This window comes from Sceloporus occidentalis, unplaced genomic scaffold (genome assembly GCF_023333645.1).
Source record: "Sceloporus occidentalis isolate IW3139 unplaced genomic scaffold, rSceOcc1.0.p SCAF_3, whole genome shotgun sequence".
Classification (NCBI taxonomy): Eukaryota; Metazoa; Chordata; class Lepidosauria; order Squamata; family Phrynosomatidae; genus Sceloporus; species Sceloporus occidentalis.
Window position 1 is genome coordinate 162,520,355 of NW_028316983.1, and position 22,481 is coordinate 162,542,835.

Consider the following 22,481-nt stretch of genomic DNA (forward strand, 5'->3'; position numbering starts at 1 on the left):
ATTTTTATGGATGCCACAGCACATTAATGAGCAAACCAGTATTGAACTAATGTTAGCTTTGCAGCTTCTGTCAAGGAATCTTACTTTTACATCACAAGTTCCTACAGCTCCTGCTGCAAGAGATTTTCATGTTTAAAGACAGCCTTTGAACCCATCAAGTTCTCAGCTAGCAAATGCTTTCAACTGCTATGCCGCACTAGCCATTTTCAATACTGTTTTACATAAGTACTAGCTACTTATTTTTTCTCCTGTCTACAGAAAAAGGCAAGCAAAATTGCCAATCTTTGTTAAATGGTCAGTGTGATGAATTAATATAATCGAGGGTGGACCTAGATCTTGGAAAAGTTATTGGGGGTGATTAACATTCAGTATTTGGAAGCTAACTTGGAGGCTGCTTTCCCAAAAAAGTAACTTTTCCAAGCTTGGGATAGACCATGCTGTATTTGTATAACTGCTTCCCTGATGTATTTTCTTGACTGTAGTTACCTTGTAATGTGTTAATCAAATCCCAGTTAGTGAGGGTTACTTCAACATTCATCTGCACTATATTGGTTTTTTTTTTTTAAGTATGCCATATTGTGACAACTTTGACAATGCAAGAAAACTTAGCTTAGGGGTTGGCGAGTAAAACAAGTAACCCATCCCAACTTGGAGGCTTGATTTAAAAAAAAAAAATGGCATTGTTTTATTATAGCTTGAATGCACTGAGATCGCTGCTTCAGGCCATTCTCCAAATAGATGATGTGATACGAGTATTTGAAGTCAGGCTCACTGAAGAGGACACCCTTTCTTTGGATCCAGACAAAGTGGAAGCTTATCGTGCCAGCCTAAAGGTGAGAATGAGTGAGAGTGCTTTTTAAAATGGTGACTAGACAATGAACCAATTACTCACAGTGGCTGGGTTTACCCAAACAATAAGGCAGAACTTCTGAAAATAATGCATCATTTTTCATAGACAGTAAGCTGATGTGTGCTGTCCATTCACTTCTGCTTGTCTCAAAGTGGCTATAGTAGGAACTGGGGAATGTGTGGTCCTCTGTATGCTCTTGGGCTGCAATTCACATCAGCTTTTGCCATTGACAGTGCTGATTGATTGAAGCTGCACTCTTCCTGAACAGTTTGATGGGCCGTGTGTGCCCCATCCCCAAGCCATAGTAATATGAAAAAAGATTCCACCTTAATATTCCACAAGGAAAGAGTTTTCACCTAAATATTAGGAAGAATGTCTTACTGTAAGATTGCTAATCAGCTGTGAAATGGAGTACCTCAGACAATGGTTGACTCTTCATATTTGGAGGTCTTTCAACAGAGGTCAGATGGGCATCTTTTAGGAGGGCTGTAGCTGTGTATTCCTGCATGGCAGGAAGTTGGATTAGATGGTCCCTTCCTGTTCTAAGATTCTAATATTCTGTAGGTCTGATGTTTAGCTAAAGAGGGACTTTGGCCTTAAACAACTCCGGAACTAGAAGCCAATTTCAAACCTTGGAAATAATAAACTAACTCCTCTCAGTTTCCTTTAAGCCCTTTCCTGCTGGTTTTTGTAGCTGTTCCTGATAGCAGAAGCAGCCATGTGGGGGCTGTCAGGCATCACACACCAGTGCGCTGGCTTTAATTTTGTGTAAAACCAGCCAATGATCTTTCAAATGCAGAAGACGAAAATGTTCAATGGGGTACACAAATCCATGTATGGAAGATATTAACCAAATGTTGCTATTCGTGCTTCAGGCATAATTCCCTGAATAAATCATGTTTCCACTAGAAAAAAGAAGACATTTATAATTTCTCTGAATTTTACCACTTATTAAGTGTAATCATGTACAAGACAAGTTGTTCTTTCTTACACCATTCAGAGATTTAGAATATGAATGCTGAATAATTATTTGTGATCGTGCATGTTTATTTTTCTAGAAAATGAAAACAGACCTTAGCATGAAGAAGTCATTGCTCAGCACCTTGGAAGCAGAGCTACAGAAGGCACTCCAGGTTCACTCTCAATCATCCCAGTCATATGTTCTATATGATTTAGATCTTGGAAAGTACGTGGACAAAGTCAACCAGCTGACAGATCGTTGGCAAAGGGTGGAGAAGCAAATAGATGACAGGTTTGTTAATCGATCTTTTTCTCCTGCAGTCCTTGTTTTATAGTGAAATACAATCTTCAATGTGACACTTGTGAGTTCTAACAGTTTGTGCAATCTGTGATCCTTCAGATGTTGGATTGTAACTCCCATCATGCCTCATCTTTGAGTATCCTGGTGAGGCTGATGGGAGGTGCAATTCAACTTCACCTGAAGGGGGAGAAGCTGCCCATCCTATTGTTTCAATAGAATTTCTGCAAAGGAGACATTAAGGGCTACCTTCAAGTTAAATGTTGGCAACCTAAATTTAATCTTGCTGAATTCCATCTGAATCATTCTTGAGCTGATCTGTGAGAGTTTTGATCTTGCTAGCTGAAAATATGCTTCTGTACTGTTGAAGTCATACCCAGGAAGCTATAGCTACATCTACTAAGCCAGTTTATTAAGAGATTATGGATCATACTTAGAAAGGGGTGTCATGCAGAATATTGGGAGCTTATCAGCTGCAAACATTCTATAAAAAGATGTGCTATGAGAGACAGGTTGCATATGAATATGTATTCCAGCAGTCATACACATTTATATACAGTGAAGGTTTTCCATAATAAAAAGTGTAACTTGTAAACTACAGGCTCCTCAAAGGAGCAAAATGAATCCCTCTGTTATTAGGCAAGGGCTATATCCCAGTGGTAGAGCTCATGTTATAAATCCTGGAAAGAATTCCTGGCATCTTTAGTCAAAGAGGGAGATCTAGAGACCTCTGCCTTACTTTTTGGTTTTCTGCTGGTATTCAGCATAGGAAGGATTAAATAGATCAGTGGTCCAAATCAATATAAAACATGTATGTTCTTATACATGTCTTATAGGTCTTGGGATTTAGAAAAACAAGTGAAGCAGCTGAGAACTTATCGAGATCTCTACCAGGTTCTGAACAAATGGATTGGTGATTCTAAGCGCCGGCAGGATGCTATTGAAAGCATGAAGTTGGGAGATGTTAGCACTGTCATGAGATACTTGCAGGAACAAAAGGTATTATTGTTTTGTACTAAATACTTCACAAAGTATTTTCCAGAATAAACTAGCATAGCATATAGGGTGGCATCCTGTTAGGCAGTTACAATGCTGCAAACTGGACTTTGTAATTGGCTTTATATTCACATTTGTGATTGTGGCACCATTGCCATAACCACAAATGCCCTGAAACCCACCTAAAAGCCTGTCAGCCATCTTGAGTGATGGAATTTGGTGATGCTGGTGAGCAGGCATGGGATGACATGACCAGCTCCCTCCTGCCAGCAGGTGACAGTGCAAGGAGTGGAAGTAGGGCCCCCATGGGGTCCCATCACAACTCTTCATCACATGTAGAGGCTTATTGCACAGGCCCTAGAATGGGCCTGTCACGTTACAAAATATCGCCCTCTCTGGTATCCAGAATGCGATGGGAACGTCCGGCGGCAGCATTCCTGTGCAGTAAGATGTGTTCTATGCCGCCTCCTATTCTTATCACACCCTATTTTGTAATATGATAGGCCCATTCCAGGGTCTGTGCAATACGCCTCAATCACTTGCTGGTAGGAAAAGGCTAGTTACAGCATCATGCAGTGCCCTGTTCACCAACATCACAGAACTCCATTACTCAGACCAGCTGACTAGCTTTTAAGGCAGGTTTCAGGGTTGGCTTGGGATATGGATTGTAGTTACTATATAGTATCTATGCTTCTGATCTCAGCCATAATCTGGGGTGGGACTCAAGTGTTTCTCAAATGTTGTTTGACTGCAAGTCCCAGCAGCCCTAGCCAGTAGTGAAGAATGGTGAGTGTTGCTGTCCAGAAACATCTGAAAAGATGTATAACTCCCATTGCTGATACAATTAGTGAAGAATTGGGAGTTTGAATCAGGTCAGAATCCCTGTTGGTGTAATCGTGGCTAAGGAAGGAGCACAAGGTCTGAGGGGCTAAACAGACTGGCCAAAAGGGTTGGTGCTGGGGTGGTGGGAGTGTGGCAGCTGCCCAACGCATGCCCCTACTCATGCCAACCGCATGGCAGGTGGAGTTATGGCACTCCTTTGGTGCAGTGTTCCGATGATGCTAGCCAAAAGGAGTGCCAGAAAGTGCTGCCACAGCAGCAAAGGTGCCCTTTTTTCAGCTCCCCCCCCAAAAAAAGCAGCATTTTGTCACTACTTTTAGGGCCGGCAAAGCATGAGATTGGGCCCGTAGTGTGCGGTTGCTGTGAGCCTGATTTGGCCCCAAAAGGGCCATCTGTTTTGCCCCCCAAGCTTTATGTCCCAAGTTCAAATCTTGATTCATTTAGCAGTGCTTTTGGGGGATCTAGGTGAGTAAATGGACAGATACTTGCCAGCCTGCTGAACCAATAGGAATTTTGACCGCTGGGAATCTGATTAAAATTCTTGTGTTTTTTGGCAGAACCTACATGGGGAAATAACAGGCAAACGAGACAGAGTGGAAGAAGTAGTCAAGAATGCAGAAGTGTGCTCCTTTGCAATCAAGGTACAGTTATTTTGAACACTTTTCCTTAAGCATTTATTTTTACTACTAGGGCTTCATTCTACAAATTTGCTTCTTAATTCAAGGGTAAATTCCTCTCAACCTTCACACTCTTAGTCCTTATCACAGTAACTTTTGTTACTAGAAAAGTGTAAGTTATAAAATACAGATTCTGGCTGATGTATGTCTGATATATTATCTATAGCCCTGGCTGATCTAAAAACCTGTTAGTGCATAGGCTGGAAAGCACAAAGGCCTACTATAGGCCCTCTCATGGTTCTCTTTTGAGGGGGAGAAAATGCCTATGAGATAATCTGATTTAAATTAAAATAACATTAACATATTTCCTAGGAACCAAACTTCTCTGAAGTTTAAACGGGTCTTCCAACTGCATAAATATATTGAGGCTCAGTCAGTCATGCCTACCAATGTTAGTCTTTTGTGATATTGTGGGCCTGGTCTATGAGAAACTTAAGACATATTATGTAATTCCCTTGGGCTCATTATACATTGAAACCTTTTGTGTCATCTTTTCTTTAAAAAGTTTGACTACTTAAACCTTCATATATTTGGTTTGGAGAAAGTACTATATTTCTTTCCAGTTGTTTCCATTCCATTTTCACCCTTATATTTGTGGGGGTTTAAACAATTTTTACCCTTTTCAGCTGTCCCATTTTCATTATCATGGATTTAGAAGGGTAGCTTGGGATTTATTATCTTTCTGGGATCCTGAAAGCCCAGGCCATGAGGTAAATAATAAAAATCTTTGCTCATTGTATTGTGCTTGGTTTCTTTTCATTTTGCAGGATTATGAACTCCTGGCTGCTGCCTATAGTTCAGGACTGGAGACTTTGCTGAATATTCCTATCAAGCGGACGATAGTCCAGTCTCCTTCAGGGCTAATCCTACAAGAAGTATGTGGCTTTTCCTTACATTACATTCCTAATGTCCTTCCATGGTGAAACCTTGGTCAGAGTGTTGGTTTTAACTGATACTTCAAAAATGCAATTGTGAACCACATATGCAGTTCTGAAGGAAAAGTGAAATTGTGAAGGAATTAGTTTGCTAAATGAAGTGAAAGTGTGCTCACAGGAAAAGCATGTGGTAAGATCTTATTCCAAGCACCAGTGTGGTATAGTGCTTTGAGTGCTGGATTGGGACTCCAGGAGACCAGGGTTTGAATCCCTGCTCAGCCATGGAAACTCACTCGGTGACCTTGGGCAAGTCACATTTTCTGACCCTCAGAAGAAGGTAATGGTAAACCTCATTTGCACAAATTGTTCCAAGAAAGCCCCATGATAGGTTCATCTTAATGTGGCTATAATGTGGAAAAAACTACAACACACACAACAACAAGGTTGTTGTTGTCACTTTGGAAGTTACATACATGCTCTTGTCTATCACCATTATGCTGTTCTCCACTTGCTGCAGGCAGACTTCTGTAGTGAGGAATCTGTTGTACAACTTAGAACCATATTTATGCAGAGTTTTGCATTAGGCTGTCATTTTGTTTCAGTATTTCAAAACATTTTTGATGGTATTTGCAAGCTGTGTCATAGTTTCTGTTCTTGTTTTGTTCTTCCTTCTCAGGCTGCTGAGATTCAGTCTCGATATATTGAGCTTCTTACAAGATCAGGAGATTATTATAAGTTCTTGAGTGAAATGTTAAAGAGCTTGGAAGATTTAAAGGTAACCTCTGTCTTTATGTATTGTACAGATATAAATTGTGCAGTGTACCAGATGTAAGTTTTTTATGGAGGAGGAGGGTGTTATTACTGTTATTAATGATAGTAATAACAATCCTTTAATGCAGTCACAACATTCTGACACTAGTATTACTTAATATATGTGTTTCTACCACTGGAGCCATGTTTTTCTGCTATACATTTCACTCTCCATTGAGGAAACATAGCTTTCTTCCATGCACATGAAATTATGGGATGGAACACATAGGTAGGAATGTGTGACAAGTTAATTTCTAAAAAAAAAGAAAGGTGCGATTTGTGGATTCCAAATTTTTTGTGTGTGTTTTTCTTTTCTCATTTGACCCATTATTAGTTCAGAGTTGATACAAGATCAATTAATTTGTTTGTTTACCTTGAAAAACATCTGATGACATTGGGGTCTTTTAGAAAAGTGTCTCAAGGCAAGTAAAATAATCTCAGTTTAAGAGACAACCCCCTCATCCCAAACACTAGGATTTACATACCACAGCTCAACCCTAAATCTGTTTTCAGAGTGAGGCTTTACCTCCAGAAGACATACACCACTCTGATTTTTTCAGATGTAATAATTTCCTGTGTTTAAGGTACTAAGAACTGGAGAATAGTAAAACATCCTGACTCAGAATGTCAGAGTCTGATCCATTAAGATTCGCAAAAGAATCCACAGTTTGTTAACAGTCAAACATGAAAAGATATTTTTTAAAACTCACTGTTGCCTGTGTTTCATTTTTTTAAAATAGCACATTGTATTGGATGAAATTGGTAAAAAAAAAAAAGGCTGTCATTGGTAATTGTTTCTAATTTCTGACGTTGCAGATGAAAAGCACCAAAATAGAACTGTTGGAGGAAGAGCTGAGACTGGCTAGAGATGCCAATTCTGACAACAGCAATAAGCACAAATTTCTGGAGCAAAATCTGCAGAAGTACCAAGTGGAAATTTCACAGCTTAAAGCCAAATTTATGGGCTTGGAAGAGTTGAAGAGACAAGCTGAAATGGATGGCAGTTCTGCCAAGCAAAATCTGGACAAATGCTATGCTCAAATAAAAGATCTGAATGACAGAATAACAAGATTGACATATGAAATTGAAGATGAGAAGAGGAAAAGGAAGCTGCTGGAAGACAGATATGAGCAGCAGAAGACTGATTTTGACCAACTGCAGAAGACAAGGCAGAATGAGAAAGAAAGCCTTGGTTGGCAAAAGATAGAATCTGAGAAAGTCATCAAGGAGAAGGAATACGAGATAGAAAGGTTAAGGGTTCTTCTCCAGGACGAGGGAACACGGAAGAGGGAGTATGAGAATGAGCTGGCTAAGGTAAGAAACCAGTTTAATGAGGAGATGAGTAATATAAAGAACAAGTATGAAACAGAGATTAACATAAAGAAGACCACCATCCACCAGATAGCAAGCCAGAAAGAAGATGATGCCAAAAATCTCCGATCTCAGATTGATAGGCTCCAGAGAGAGAACAGAGACCTGAAGGACGAGATTGTCCGCCTCAACAATTCTATTCTGGAAACTACAGAACAACGAAGGAGGGCAGAAGAAAATGCTCTTCAGCAGAAGGCGTGTGGCTCAGAGGTGATGCAGCAGAAGCAACAGTTGGAGCTGGAGCTGAAACAGATTATCCAACTGCGCAATGAAGATAATGGAAGGTACAAGCAGGCGCTTGAAGATGCTGCTTCAACCATCCAGGAAAAAACCAAGGAGCTTGAAAGATTAAAGATTCAGCTGCAGGAAGAGGCTAAAAGTCGATGGGAACTTGAAAATGAATTGGCTAAGGTAAGGAACAATTATGACGAGGAAATTATTAGTTTAAAGAACAAATATGAGACTGAGATTAATATCACAAAGACCACAATAAATCAGGTGACGGTGCAAAAGGAAGAGGAAAGCAATAGTTACAGAACGCAGCTTGACAATGTCATCAGAGAAAACAGGAGCTTGTGTGAGGAAATTAGGAGACTGAAGAATGCGATAAGCCAGACAACGGAAAACCTTAGACAAGTAGAAGAAAGTGCTCAGCAACAAAAAGCCATTGGCTCAGAAATCTCACAAAAGAAACAGCAGCTTGAAATTGAGTTGAAGCAGACTGTTCAGAAATACTCAGAAGAGACCATGCATTACAAACAGTCACTTGATGATGCTGGAAGAACAATTAAGGAGAAAAATAAAGAGACTGAAAAGCTGAGAAAGTTGTTAGAAGCAGAGACAAACCAGAGGAAATCTTTGGAGGAAGAAAATATCCGATTGCAAAGAGTCCAGTATGATCTGGAGAAAGTCAACATCAATGCAACAGAGACAATCAGCAGGTTGAAAGTGCAGGAGCAGGAGCTGGGGCGGCTAAAAAGCGAATATGAAAGACTTGCACAAGACAAAAAAGGGAAAGATCAAGAGAGCACAAGGTTCCAGAGCAAAGTAAAAGATCTGCAGCATCAGAAACACACACTGGAGGAGGAGCTTAATAGGCAGTCTAGAACACTAGCTGAAGAAACTTCCAAGAGGAAGAAAGTTGAAGAGGAATTAGAAACCTTGAGGAGATCTTTGAGAGAGCAAGCTGTTAAGATCACAAACCTCACTCAACAGATAGAGGAGGTTTCAATTGTAAAGAAAAGGAGTGAAGATGACTTGAGACACCAAAGAGAAGTGCTAGATAATCACATGAGAGATAAGCAAAGATACATGGAGGAGATAAGGCAGTATACTTCAGAGGTGGAAACCTTGCGTCGCCAGATGGTCCAGGAACAGGAGAATCTGAAACAGGCTCATGTGCGCAATGAGCACTTGCAGAAGGCTATTGAGGATAAGAGCAAAAGCCTCAATGAGTGCAAGATAGAAATTGAAAGACTTCAGTCTCTTACTGAGAATCTAACAAAAGAACATTTGATGTTAGAGGAAGAGCTGCGAAATTTAAGATTGGAGTATGATGATCTGAGAAGGGGCAAAAGTGAAGTGGATGAGGAAAAAAATGCCACCATAATTGAACTAAGGAATCAACTACAAACAAGCAGCAAACATACCCTGGAACTTCAGGGTCTGATAAATGGTTTGCAGAAAGAAAGGGACAATTTGAGACAGGAAATTGAAAAAATCCAAAAGCAGGCTCTAGAGGTATTCACAAATATTTGATCACAACTTTACTGTACATCAAATGTCATAATTTAAGACCAAATTCATGTTTAATCAATCAGTGAATACTAAATTAATGCATCTTAATTTTCATTAATTCATTCCCTTTAATTTGACTTCTAGTTTCAGATCCAGATTTGAGATCCTTCTAGAGTCTGTTGTAAAAATACCTATAAAACATGAACCACATACTAATGAACTCCTTAGATGAGGGAATCTCCACCGCCACTTACTACTTTCTCCTTCGCCATTTTCAGATTCTGAGTTAAAGATGGAGTATATATTCTGCATTTCACTACATTGGAACTAGACTTAGTCTTACATAAAATAGTCTCATTACAATCAATGTTGTGACATTAGCTTAAATCTTGTTGAAGATTGGATGTATGAATGGGCCCTTACTATCCACTGGGGTTTAGTTCCAGTGGCATAGTAAAATGATACCCCTTGTATAAAATCGCAAGATCAAGGTTTGCTTTTTGTAAATTTTAGGACCATTTTCAAGCTGTGGATGATTGACTCCATGGATGCTGAATCTGTGGATACAGCGAGCCAACTGTATTTGAATAAAGCACTGTGTTGTGGTTTCAATGTTGAATAGACCAGGTGACCAGGGTATGAATCCCTGCTCAGCCTTTGAAACCCACATCTTAGGCAAACTTCCTATGAATAAATCTTGCCAAGAAAACCCTACGATAGGGTTGCTTGACTTGACTTCAAGGAACATAACAAAAAAAAAGTTTATGCACTGTTACCTTGAAAAGATTTTAAGATTCAAGAAAAACAATTGTTTTAAAAAAGAAAGAATAGCAATCGCAATAGCAAGTACATTTCTATACTGCTTATCAGTGTACTTAAGCACTCTAAGCAGTTTACAATGTGTAAGCTAATTGCCCCCAACAAGCTGGGAACTCATTTTTGCAACCTCGGAAGGATGCAAGGCTGAGTTGACCCTGAGCCCCTGGACTGAACTCACAACCTTGTGGCTTGTGAGTGAGTGGTTGCAGTATTGGCATTTAATCACTATGCCACCAGGGCTACTTTAGAACTGGAGGTCATAAAGTCAGCCCTCCACATCCATGGATTTAACCATCTATGGCACGCATATATATGCGTATGCAAACTTTGATTTTGCCATTTTATATAACAGGCATCATTTCTATGCTATTGTATTTAATGGGATGAGCATCCATGGATTTTGGTATCCATGGGGTCTGGAACCAAACCCCAGTGGATACCAAGGACTCACTATATTCTGAAATCCTATTATTAGAAAGATTACTTCTACCCTTCAGTTGTTTTGGTATCTCTTTCCCAAAGCGTATTTTACTTTAAAGTTAACTGTTCTTGCATATCCTCTGAACCTGTCCAGTACAGTGCATTACTCATGAAGTTACATCTTGAGTGTATCCTTATCTCCTTTGCTCCTCTCTCTTTTAGAGAGAGAGAGAGTGTGTGTACACACACACAAATGTATACATACACATCTTCACAATGTACAGTTACCTTAGTTTATTTCATCTACATTTTATCACTATGTGCACTTCGCCTTAGATACATATGCATGAACACATAGTTAGGTTGATATCATTATATTTGGTACCCATGTCATTGTTTGCCATTTTCCAGTGTTAATCTATAGGTCACAATCTAGCACAGAGTTAAGTATATATAAGCCTATTGAAATTGGTGGACTTAACTTTGTGTCCCTTTATGGTCATTGTTTCTTGCAACTTCAGCTCTTTATTTTTAACTCACCTAAACATTATCTAACATATTTTCCTTATCTTTGTTCCTTGGCTTTTCTGTTTCTGCAACACAATTGAAATATCATGATTTATAAGCACTGTGCTCAATTTAGTGAGCAATCCATCAAACATTGCTACAGTTCAATGTTATTTAATTTCATTTAAATGAACAGAGGCAGTGCATGAGCCATGTTTAGAGAAGGTGGTGATTCATTGCAGAATTGGTCCAAAAATATTTTCTTCATCATGTACCCATTTAGCCTTTTCCCTTCCCCCATCTATCATATAGATGTACATTTTACACATTTATGCTACACTTTAATTGTACATTGGTACTCATTCAAATTCATCAGAGATAGGAGAATTGTGCATTCTGATAGAAAACTGTACTAATAGTGTGGTATAGTTAATATAGTTATAAAAACAACATGTAATATTTCATGAAAACAGAATCACTTTATAACAATTAATGAGACCTTTGTCTTTCAAGTGACCTGAATCCATTTCAGTGCAGTTCTAATATTATGCAACATCTTAAATATAAAACAAGATGGAGGTCTGGCACTTTGTCAGTGTCCTGGAAAGATCCAAGCCATGTTTCATCATCTTGGATGTGCTCGAGTTACCTTTAGATGAAATACAAATTCAGAAACAAATATTTGAGATTTAAACAGTAACGGAAAACACACCCACCCTAGTGCAAAGTGACTTCCTATAATTTCACTGCAGAGGAACACATCTATAGATCAAATCTTCTCATCCAAAATCAGCAAGAATAATTCTTGTATGGAAATTCGTTGTTAGAGCCCTATGCACACTGGAGCTCTCATACCCACAAGAGTTCTATATTAGGATGTGTTATAAATGGCTCTGAGTTTTTATAGTGCTTGAATGATTTATATCTGCCAACATTTGTCGGTTTAATATATTCATTCAGGAATTTTCTCACCCTTTTCAATGGATCCAGGATTTTTTCAAATATACTAGTAATGTGTAGGGATTCCAAAATCATCTCTACTAAAATGCAGTCAAAACTGAAACAGCTTATGATACAGATTTACATTGTAAAAGTTGATAAAGTATGAAACCCTGGACATCAGGAAAAAAATCCATCCCAAGTGAAACAAAGTCAATTACTATTGATTTCAGAGAGATGAGATTAACAGTGCAATCCTTTATCTTTTCCAGAAATAAGTCCTATCAAGTTTAGTTGATTTTAATCCAAGGAAAGTACGTGCAAGGAGTATGCACACTTACTTGGGAGTTGGTCTCAATTCAACTCAGAGGGACTTGTTTCTGAGTAGACATATATAGGATTGTACTGAAAAGTACATGTTTTAACATTTCCATTAAAAGCACTATGAACTAAAAGTGCATCACTATGATTGGACAGTGGTACAGATTCCTTGGTTTGAAAAAAAATGAAAACATTTCTATAAATGTGTCACCATGTATTAAAACAAATCCATAAATGCATCAGAAATACAGTATTTGTTAAACCACACTAAAGGTATCCAGTGCCCTTAGATGAGAGGCCAAACTGTAGGTAACATAAAATAAATGGATGTTGGAGGAGGTGCTCATTTTAATTCTGTTTTTCTCCCTCCTTTTAAAACACAGGCATCACATAGGATTCAGGAATCTAAAAACCAATGCAATCATATAATGCAAGAACGAGAAGCATTGCTGATAAAAATTAACACCCTGGAACAAGACAAAGCAAGACTGCTGAGATTGGAGGAAGAACTGAATCGTGCCAAAGGCACACTGGAATCAGAATCTCGCTTGAAAGTGCGGCTGGAGAATGAGAAGCAGCAGATCATGAATGACCTAAACCAGTGGAAGAGTCAGTATTCACGGAAGGAAGAGACAATCAGGAAGATTGAATCTGAGCGAGACAAGAGTGAGAGGGAGAAGAGTGCCTTACTGATAGAAATTGAGAGGCTGCAGGCAGAGCTTAAGAGGATTGAAGAAAGGTATCGGTCCCGGTTAGAAGAGACAAGCAGGAAGAGCCAGTCAGAGATGGAAGCGGAACGCCTGAGGCTGCAAAGGGAAATAGAGAAACTAAAGAAGCGCCCCTATGGGGCCCACAGAGGCACCCAGACTGAAGAGGACTTTGCAATTGATGCTTCCAAGTTGCTTTTCAATGGCCTACGGAAAAAAATAACAGCTGTCCAGCTTTACGAGTGCCAACTGCTAGACAAAAGCACCCTGGATAAACTGCTGAGGGGGCAAAAGTCAGTGGAGGAAGTTGCTGCCAATCTTGAACCCTACCTAAGGGGAGCTGGGGCTATCGCTGGAGCCTCTCTTAATCCCAAAGAGAAGTATTCTCTTGTGGAGGCCAAACGCAAGCAGCTTCTTAGCCCAGAGAGCACAGTCCTGCTTCTGGAAGCCCAGGCAGCCACAGGAGGTGTGATTGATCCCCACCGGAATGAATTGCTAAGTGTGGACAGTGCTGTTGCTAGGGATCTGATTGATTTTGATGACAGGGAACAAATCTATACAGCTGAAAAGGCTATCACTGGGTTTAAAGACCCTTTCTCTGGGAAAACAGTGCCTGTAGCAGAAGCCATGAAGAAAAATCTAGTTGACAGGGATACTGGTATACGTCTGCTTGAAGCCCAGTTGGCTGCAGGAGGAATCGTTGACCCCATCAACAGTGTCTTCTTGCCAAAAGACATTGCTTTATCCCGTGGGGTGATTGATCGAGACCTGTACAGAGCTTTGAATAATCCTTCAAAGAATTTAATTGATCCTATCACTAAGAAGGCCATAAGTTACACGAAGTTGAGGGAGAAATGCAGAATTGAACCACACACTGGGTTACTCCTCCTCCCTGTACAGAAGAGAAGCATGTCATTCCAAGGGATTAGGAAACCCATTACTGTTTCTGAATTGGTTGACTCTGGTATCATTCGGGAATCAACAGCAAATGACTTAGAAACTGGAGTAATCACAGTAGAAGAAGTCACTGACCGAATCAAAGATTTCTTGCAGGGCTCCAGCTGCATAGCAGGTATTTATAATGAAGCTACCAGAGAGAAACTTGGCATTTATCAGGCTATGAAAGTTGGCTTGGTTAGACCAGGAACAGCACTTGAACTGCTAGAAGCTCAGGCAGCCACTGGATTCATTGTGGATCCTGTCAGCAATTCAAGGCTTACTGTGGAAGAAGCATACAAAAGAGGCTTAGTTGGAATAGAGTTTAAAGAGAAACTTCTGTCAGCTGAAAAAGCAGTCACTGGATACAAAGATCCAGAAACTGGAAACATCATCTCTTTGTTCCAAGCCATGAACAAGGAACTCATTGAGAAAGGCCATGGCATCCGTTTGTTGGAAGCCCAAATAGCCACTGGTGGGATCATTGACCCTAAGGAAAGTCATCGGCTGCCAGTCCATATGGCATACCAACGTGGCTACTTCAATGAAGAGCTGAATGACATTCTCTCTGACCCTAGTGATGATACCAAAGGGTTTTTTGACCCCAACACTGAAGAGAACTTGACCTACCTGCAGCTGAAAGAAAGATGCATAATAGATGAAGGGACTGGACTTTGCCTCTTACCCCTAAGAGAGAAGAAGAGGTTGGTGCAGTCCTCACAGAAGAACACCCTTCGGAAACGCAGGGTTGTCATTGTAGATCCAGACACAGGCAAGGAGATGTCAGTCCAGGAGGCGTACAATAAAGGCCTGATAGATTATGATACTTACATGGAGCTTTGTGATCAGGAGTGTGAATGGGAAGAAATAACAATTACAGGATCAGATGGAAGCACAAGAGTTGTGCTTGTTGACAGAAAAACAGGACACCAGTATGACATCCAAGATTCCCTTGATAAAGGTCTTGTCGACAGGAAATTCTTTGACCAGTACCGTTCTGGAGCATTAAGCCTCACACAGTTTGCAGATATGATTGCTTCCAAAAATGGTGGTGATGAAGTCTTCAGGCATGAAGCCATCACTAGATCTCCCACTGTCCTGAGTGTCAAGAGCTCTTCTGTGGTGTTGAAGAGTAGTTCTGGCTCCTTTTCTGAATCCCTAGAGGAAGCCACTCCCATTGCAGCCATATTTGACACAGAAAATTTGGAGAAAATCTCAATTTTTGAAGCTGTGCAACGAGGCATTGTTGATAGTATTACTGCCCAACGTTTGCTTGAAGCCCAGGCTTGCACAGGAGGCATAATCTGTCCAACCACAGGCCAGAGGCTGACCCTTCAGGATGCACTTGCCCAAGGTCTTATTGACCATGACATGTCTACCCGGCTGAAGCCTGCTCAGAAAGCCTTCATTGGGTTTGAAGGCATCAAAGGTCGAAAGAGAATGTCTGCAGCAGAGGCAGTGAAGGAAAAGTGGCTGCCTTATGAAGCAGGCCAACGTTTCCTTGAGTTTCAGTTTATCACAGGAGGCCTTGTTGACCCTGAAGCAAGGGGGAGAATAAGTACAGAAGAAGCCATTAGAAAAGGATTGATTGATGGCAGGACAGCCCAGAGATTACAAGACACCAGCAACTATGGGAAGATTTTGACTTGTCCCAAAACTAAATTGAAGATTTCTTACAAAGATGCAATGAATCGTTCAATGGTGGAAGACCAGAGTGGACTCAGATTGCTAGAAGCTTCTTCTGTTTCATCTAAAGGCATATCCAGCCCATATAATGTCTCTTCAGCACCAGGTTCACGTTCTGGCTCGCGCAGTGGATCACGCTCTGGCTCGCGCAGTGGATCACGCAGTGGATCTAGGAGAGGAAGTTTTGATGCTGGTACAGGTTCTTCATATTCTTATTCCTACACAACCATCAGCAGCAGCAGCTCACTTGGGCGCTAGGAATTAACCAGAAAGCTTATCTAATTTTAATTCTTATCTGCAGGAGTCTGTATTCCTTTTTTATTAAAAAAAAATACCAAAAACAAAAAAGGAGAACTTGGTGGTAACATTAGTACTTGCTTGGGTGAAATAGCTATAGTGCAGAATAGAAGTAAACCCAAATGTAAGAGGGAGGGGGTACTATTACTTTCATATTTTTTAAACAAATCAGATGTCTATTTTTAGGGAATGCAAGGTTGTGCAAAATGTAAGAATATATTCTCTCTTTTTAAAAACAAACAAACCTTTGTTTGCATCTTTTCTTATGTATTTTGCATGTAGTCACTTGCTGCCATTAGTCAATTTGCTTTTCCTGACTATTAAGCCAGGCTTCATGTTTTTGTATTACCATCAGGGTGGTTTTTTTGAAAGAAAGGCCACTTTTCTTTGTCAACGTGGGTAGCACAGCAATAATAATCTGCATTATCTCCAACCAACCTTATACAGTTGATGTTCCATATCCATGGATTCTTTCTTCACAGATTTAAAGCTTCCATAATTTGAAAATACTCAAGAAAAAATAAATTCCAAAAATCAAACTTCGATTTTGGCATTTTATATACAGGACACCATTATGCTACACCATTGTATATATTGGGCCACGGATTTTGGCATTCATGGGGGCTTCTGGAACCAAACCCCAGGAGATACCAAGAGCCTACTCTACTCTGTATTTTTCCATTGGTCTCTTCCCAGTTTATTAGGGTGAATTCATTAGAATGTGCTTTTATTTTGCTATGGCCAATCATTTGCTTGCTTGTTTTCTGTGTAATACCACACGGGCCTGACTGCATAACATTTAATATTCTGGCAATAAAAAGTAATATCCTTTGATCCATCTGTGGAAATATTTTGACTCTCAACTTTTGATATGTATACATTTTGGAGCATCCACCTATGTAGGGAAGGGTTCCAATCCCTTTGGGCCTCCCAAGTGTATTTGGAATTTAGAGAAAGTTTTCACAAATAGCAACTCCCATGGAAGGTGGGGGATTGCCCATTTACAAACTGGCTATCCTGGTATTACTGGACAGTCATGAAAACCCCATTTTGTGGAAGGCAAACTGGAGAAGCTAGAAGAACAACACTATGTCCAGGAACTTATAGTGGGATCTGAGCTCCAGAACACAAAGCCCTTCCAGTCATCCACTTCACATAAAGCAGACTGAGGCGGCTCATCAGACTTGGTCAGTAAACAAGGTTTAAAGTTGACTCTGAGCCTATTGTCAAATCATAAACACACATCCCTACACATTTGGTGGAGTTAGGGGCACAGGAACCCTGTGAATGTAGAAAAACCACAAATAACAAAAACACCATGTTTTTACCTGAGAGAACACCTCTCTAGGAATCTCTAGGTTCTTCAGGACAACTTTTGGTTAACGTTGACCAGAGTTGCGCTGGGGGACCTAGATATTCCTAGAGAGAATATATTATTAAAATTCATGAATAATCAAATCCACAAAAGTCAAAGCTGCAACTGTGGAGGGATGACTGTATTTACAGCATGCAAGATGCCCACTTTAAATGTTGAAAAGAATAAATTTGGAGAGACAACCTGGTGCACACCAAGGGGATGAATGTTGGCATAGTGCCACTCATGGGTATAGTGTAGAACCTCAGCATTGGGTGTTTGTATATCGAATATTATTAATTGGAGATCCCCTGTATTTTTCTTTGGAAGTGCCTTTTGTTCAGCTAGACTACTGACATAATGGGAGTGGGTTGGGAAAGCAGTTGTATTACTGTTCTGGGCTTCTTTATTGTTGATCAAAAGTTGAACAAGAGCCAGCAGTGTGATACTGCATCAAAGAAGGCAAATGCTCTTTTAGTCTGCATAAATAAAAGGATACTTTCCAAGTCAAGGAAGATAATAACCCCACTATATTCTGCACTGGTTAGGCGTCATCTGGAGTACTGCATTCAGTTCTGGGCACCTCATTTTAAGATATAGACCAACGATGGAGCAAGTTCAGAGAAGGGCAATGTGGAAGATAATAGATATGGGTCCAAAACACACTGTAGAAATAACCCAGTTTGAGACCTTTTAGCATATTCAGTTGTAAAAGGGTGTTAATCCTTTAGGTCTGGGAAAGCTGAAAGACATAAATGCGGGTTTAGTTCTCACACTGACAGGGTAAACCTGTGTTTGGATTGCATCCCTCCAGACTGAGGGGTGACACATTCCCAAATACTCATATGTCCCTCTCCCCAACCCTTCTTTCACGTAGAAAGCTTGGTACAATGCCAAGGAAAGTGTATAGTGGCTAATACACTTTCTTGACATCTGGCTTCTGAGTTGTAAGGATTGTTAAAATAAAACCCAAAACTAAACTGGAAAAGATGACTAGTTGTTTGAAGCTCTCTCCTGCAGATAGCACAACCCAGATACAGGTTATCAAATAATACTTGGCATGCAGTTATGATGGCCAAACAAGAAAGACAACAGGCTTCCTATAGCACTAATAAATGTATAGGATGGAGTATTTGAGTCTTTTCATATGTAATAACTAAGCGTGTTCTCACCATCCAGGTTACTCTTTTTCTCCCACTTTAGCATTAGATTTCACATCTCACTAAGAACTAGCCTATATTTTTGACTAATAATCATTGTATGGGGTGTAGTTGTTTGATCATTGGACTACAACTTTGGAGACCAGGGTCTGATTCCTAGCTTGAAACCTGCTGGGTAAGGTCAACAAGGTTGGTCAAGTCACACTCTCTCAGCCTCAGGAAGACACTGGCAAATCTCTGAACAAATCTTGCCAAGAAAACCCCATGATAAGTTCACCTTAGGGTCAGCCTAAGTCAGAAATGACTTGAAGGTGCACAACACACACCTACCACAAAGTACATAGAAATTGGTGCACATTATTCAGACAATTCTGCAAAGTGAGTTCAATGACTGCAACCTTAGTCTCCATTAGTATCAGATATCTGCAAATTATGAGGATGTTTTGGAAAATAACGGCTACATATTAAATCAGCTACATATTAAAAAGCAAAAAAAAAAAAGGACTTTATAACTGGTAGAGAGTGGTTGGTTTATTCAGCAGTATATGAACAATTTTGTAGGAAGTAGATGAAAGTAACAGAACACAGAAGTTACCATTTTTGAAATTTTACCTCTAGAACTCTGGTGGGTTTCAGGTCCAAGAAGGGATGTGTCATGCTCCCCTCTTTCACTCTTCCGTCTCATTTCTCCTAGATAACAAATAGGAGTGCATGCCATGAAAGAGATACTTAAGAATTCTCATGTGCAAAATCCACTGGACACTTTACTTATATCTTCATCAACTACTATACATCTAGGATGTCCAGTAGGTCTCAGGTTCAGGATCACCTTTCAGTCCATCCAGACCTGGTTGACCTTGAGTCGTTGCTTTTAATTTGTCAAATACAAAGCCCAGCCATTCCGTGTCATCTGATCAAGTAGCAAAACATAAGACCTTTTTTGCTGTTCCAAGTCAAAGTGGGAAACAGAATATAAAACAAATTTATCACAATACGTACCTGGGTGGCTTTTTAAAAAAATACAAGTAATCATTTGGTGGTTTCAGTTTCAAGTGATGACTAGCATGCATGAATGGGTCATTAAAGGCAGTGGCACAGCTCCTCACCTTGAAAATTGCTTTTTACTAGAGTCATTTCGTACATTCAGCAGCCAGTGATCAAGAGTAGAGAAATCAAATTATATATATACATGCATATGTAAATCAAAATTGAGTCAGACCATTACTATCCTGATTGGCAGCAGCTCTGAACATCTCTGCTCTATATATAGAAGTTAAAATATAATCACATGAAAAAAGAACCATGATGAGACCTATTGTAACACAATAGACCAAGAACAGCCGGGGAGGTCACCGAAGCACTGAATCCCAAACTTGACACAAGCAGATTGTAACAAAGGATTAAAACTTTGAATTCCTGTCTTTATTACATTTCCAGAAAAGGCAACTCAGAGCCATTTAACTTTAGGGCTCTGCAAAATCTCTGAAACTAAACTTGAAATAATCAAGATATCATTTCCAATGCTGCTGTACGCGGTTCCTTTTCCTTACAACCTGCCTTTCTAATTATAATTGACCCAAACCAAACTGCTTGTCTCTGCTAGAGTAAACCCACTGAATCAACAAATGTACCAAGTTCCCATTGATTTAAGACTTTGGTTAAGTATATGTGTACAGTATATAGGTCCAAAACACACATCAGAAATAATCCAGTTTGAGACACTGTAACTGCCCTAGCTCAGTGCTAGGGTATCCTGGGAATTATATTTTGTTGTGGCACCAGAACTCTCTGACAGAGAAGGCTAAATGTCTCCCAAAATTACAGTTCCTACAATTCCCTCACTTTGAGTCAGGGCAGGTAAAGCTGTCTCAAACTTGATTATTTCTGTGTTCTGGACCTAAAGTCATTTATTTCTATATGAACTACCTCAACCTTTCACTGTTCTCCCTTGTGGCCCTGCTGGCCTGGGAAGACCTGTGGGATGAATCGGTGTCATATTCGTTGTAGAACAATTAGTTGTATCTTCACTTTCCATTTGCCTGAGTCTACTGGGAAGAGCAAGATTTTGCCCCTGCTTTGCTTTCTTGTCACCCTCCCAACCGCTAACTGATACAAACTACTTTTGCACTTTGAATTCAGTTTGCAGAGGGAAAGAAGGAAAGTGGAAGGAGGAGGGAGAAACTGGGACATTTAAAAACCATCTGAAAAAGTGGTGTGACAAAAGATTATAATCAGGACTATCCCTAGAATCATAGAATCATAGTGTTGGAAGAGACCCAAGGGCCATCCAGTCCAACCCTCTGCCATGCAGGAAATCTCAATCAAAGCATCCCCGACAGATGGCCGTCCAGCCTGTGTTTAAAGACCTCCAAGGAGGGAGACTTCACCACACTCTGAGGCAGTGTGTTCCACTGCGGAACAGACCTTGGGAAGTTGGAGGGCGTGCATAAATCACAGTGAAAGAGAGGCATGCCCCTCCAATAGAAGACTCAAAGAAAGGGACAAACTGGAGATTGAAATGAGAAATAACAAAGCTTTCATAACCCAGAAAAGGCTGCTGGGGGGCAGTGGCGGCAGACCCCCTATGACCTATCACCTGGTGTAGTCAAACACACCCTGCAACTCCCTAGTGATACCCTTAATTTGGGAAGTGTGTGTGTGTAAGATGAAGTTATTATGGTAAAATTTTACATTGTTTTCTATGGACATGTCTTTTTATGTATCAGGGGAGGAGGACAAAAGCTTTATTGACATTTAAATTGTGCACTGGTCTAGCTGCCAGTTGGATTACACCACACCACAGAGTTAATGGCTAAAATAACACAGAGAAGATACTTTGACCTGGTCTGTTTCTAGTCTCTGAGTTAATATTTTTCATGTTTCAGCTTTGGTAAAGCTGGCCCTGGCAAAAGGAAACACTGGGTTAAATAAGGAGCATTTTCCCCTCTTTTCTGCTTTTGCTCCCACAACACAAACATTTAATGGGGTTTGTTGGCATGAACTGCAGTCATGTAGTTGGCCTGAGCAAGAGTCATTTCTATCACCTATAACAACCTTCTTCAGCCTAGTGTCCTCCAGATGTTTTACATTACAACCTGCATAATCTGACCATGAGTCATGCTGGTTGTGGTGGATGATGGGAGTTGTAGCTCAAAAGATCTGGAAGGTGCTGGTTTGAGAAAGGCTGTGCTACCTATCTTTGGCCCTGCTTTGGCAGTTATACATTTTCCTCCCACTTCCCCTTGTGACAAGGAAAGGAGAGAGGTTACCAACGTACAGATTATTTAAAGATGAAGATGAGCGAGTCAGTGATCAAGAGTTTTATTTTCTCTAGACCAGGAAAACTGTAGATGTATTTAATCATTTGTGAAATACAGCTAAAGAAGCATATATTTATTATAACTGCCATTTTAAAAGCAATGCTTTCTGTAAAACATTGACTAAATGTGTGATTAAGCAAGTGAGTAAACAAATGAGTATTAAACTTCAGCTGAAATAAATGAATGGAACTATAAAGGCAGTATAATGTGTCTCAAAAATAGGATATTTGTAGTTTCCCTTTTGAAAGAGCCATTATTTTAAGGTTCTCCTTGTTGCCTTTGGATGAAAGGCAGTGACCCTGATAGGAGGCTGTGGGTATTTTTCTACATTGTTGATGGCTATCAAAGATTAATAATAATTAATAATTTGTTTTATTTATATACCGCTATTCCAAAGATCAAAGTGGTGAACAGCAGCTCGGGGGTCGCATAACTAGTAGGCATATGGAAATATGTAATGGCTTGCAGTAACAGATTTGCTGGAAATATGGAGTAAGCTTGATCCACTTGGAGAAAGGAGCTTTGGACCACAACTCCCAGAATCCTCAGACAATGGCAAGGCTAGTTGGGGAATCCTGGGTGCTGTAGTCTAGAGGATAAC

General features: G+C 40.0%; 1 protein-coding gene across 4 annotated transcripts in view; it reads left to right on the plus strand.

The window, feature by feature from the left end:
* The window catches only part of DSP (desmoplakin), a 128,730-nt gene extending 111,848 nt beyond the window's left edge, over window positions 1-16,882 (plus strand). For 3 of the 4 annotated variants that reach the window (XM_089516693.1, XM_089516695.1, XM_089516696.1), the window contains 8 exons: window positions 695-833; window positions 1,909-2,102; window positions 2,945-3,107; window positions 4,502-4,585; window positions 5,389-5,496; window positions 6,173-6,271; window positions 7,123-9,417; window positions 12,804-16,882. In XM_089516693.1, coding sequence (XP_089372819.1) covers window positions 695-833; window positions 1,909-2,102; window positions 2,945-3,107; window positions 4,502-4,585; window positions 5,389-5,496; window positions 6,173-6,271; window positions 7,123-9,417; window positions 12,804-16,007 — 6,286 coding nt within the window. In that variant the 3' untranslated portion in view covers window positions 16,008-16,882. The remainder of the gene's footprint in view (window positions 1-694; window positions 834-1,908; window positions 2,103-2,944; window positions 3,108-4,501; window positions 4,586-5,388; window positions 5,497-6,172; window positions 6,272-7,122; window positions 9,418-12,803) is intronic. The other variant, XM_089516697.1, reaches the window with a different exon arrangement.
* Window positions 16,883-22,481: the final 5,599 nt, after the last annotated feature.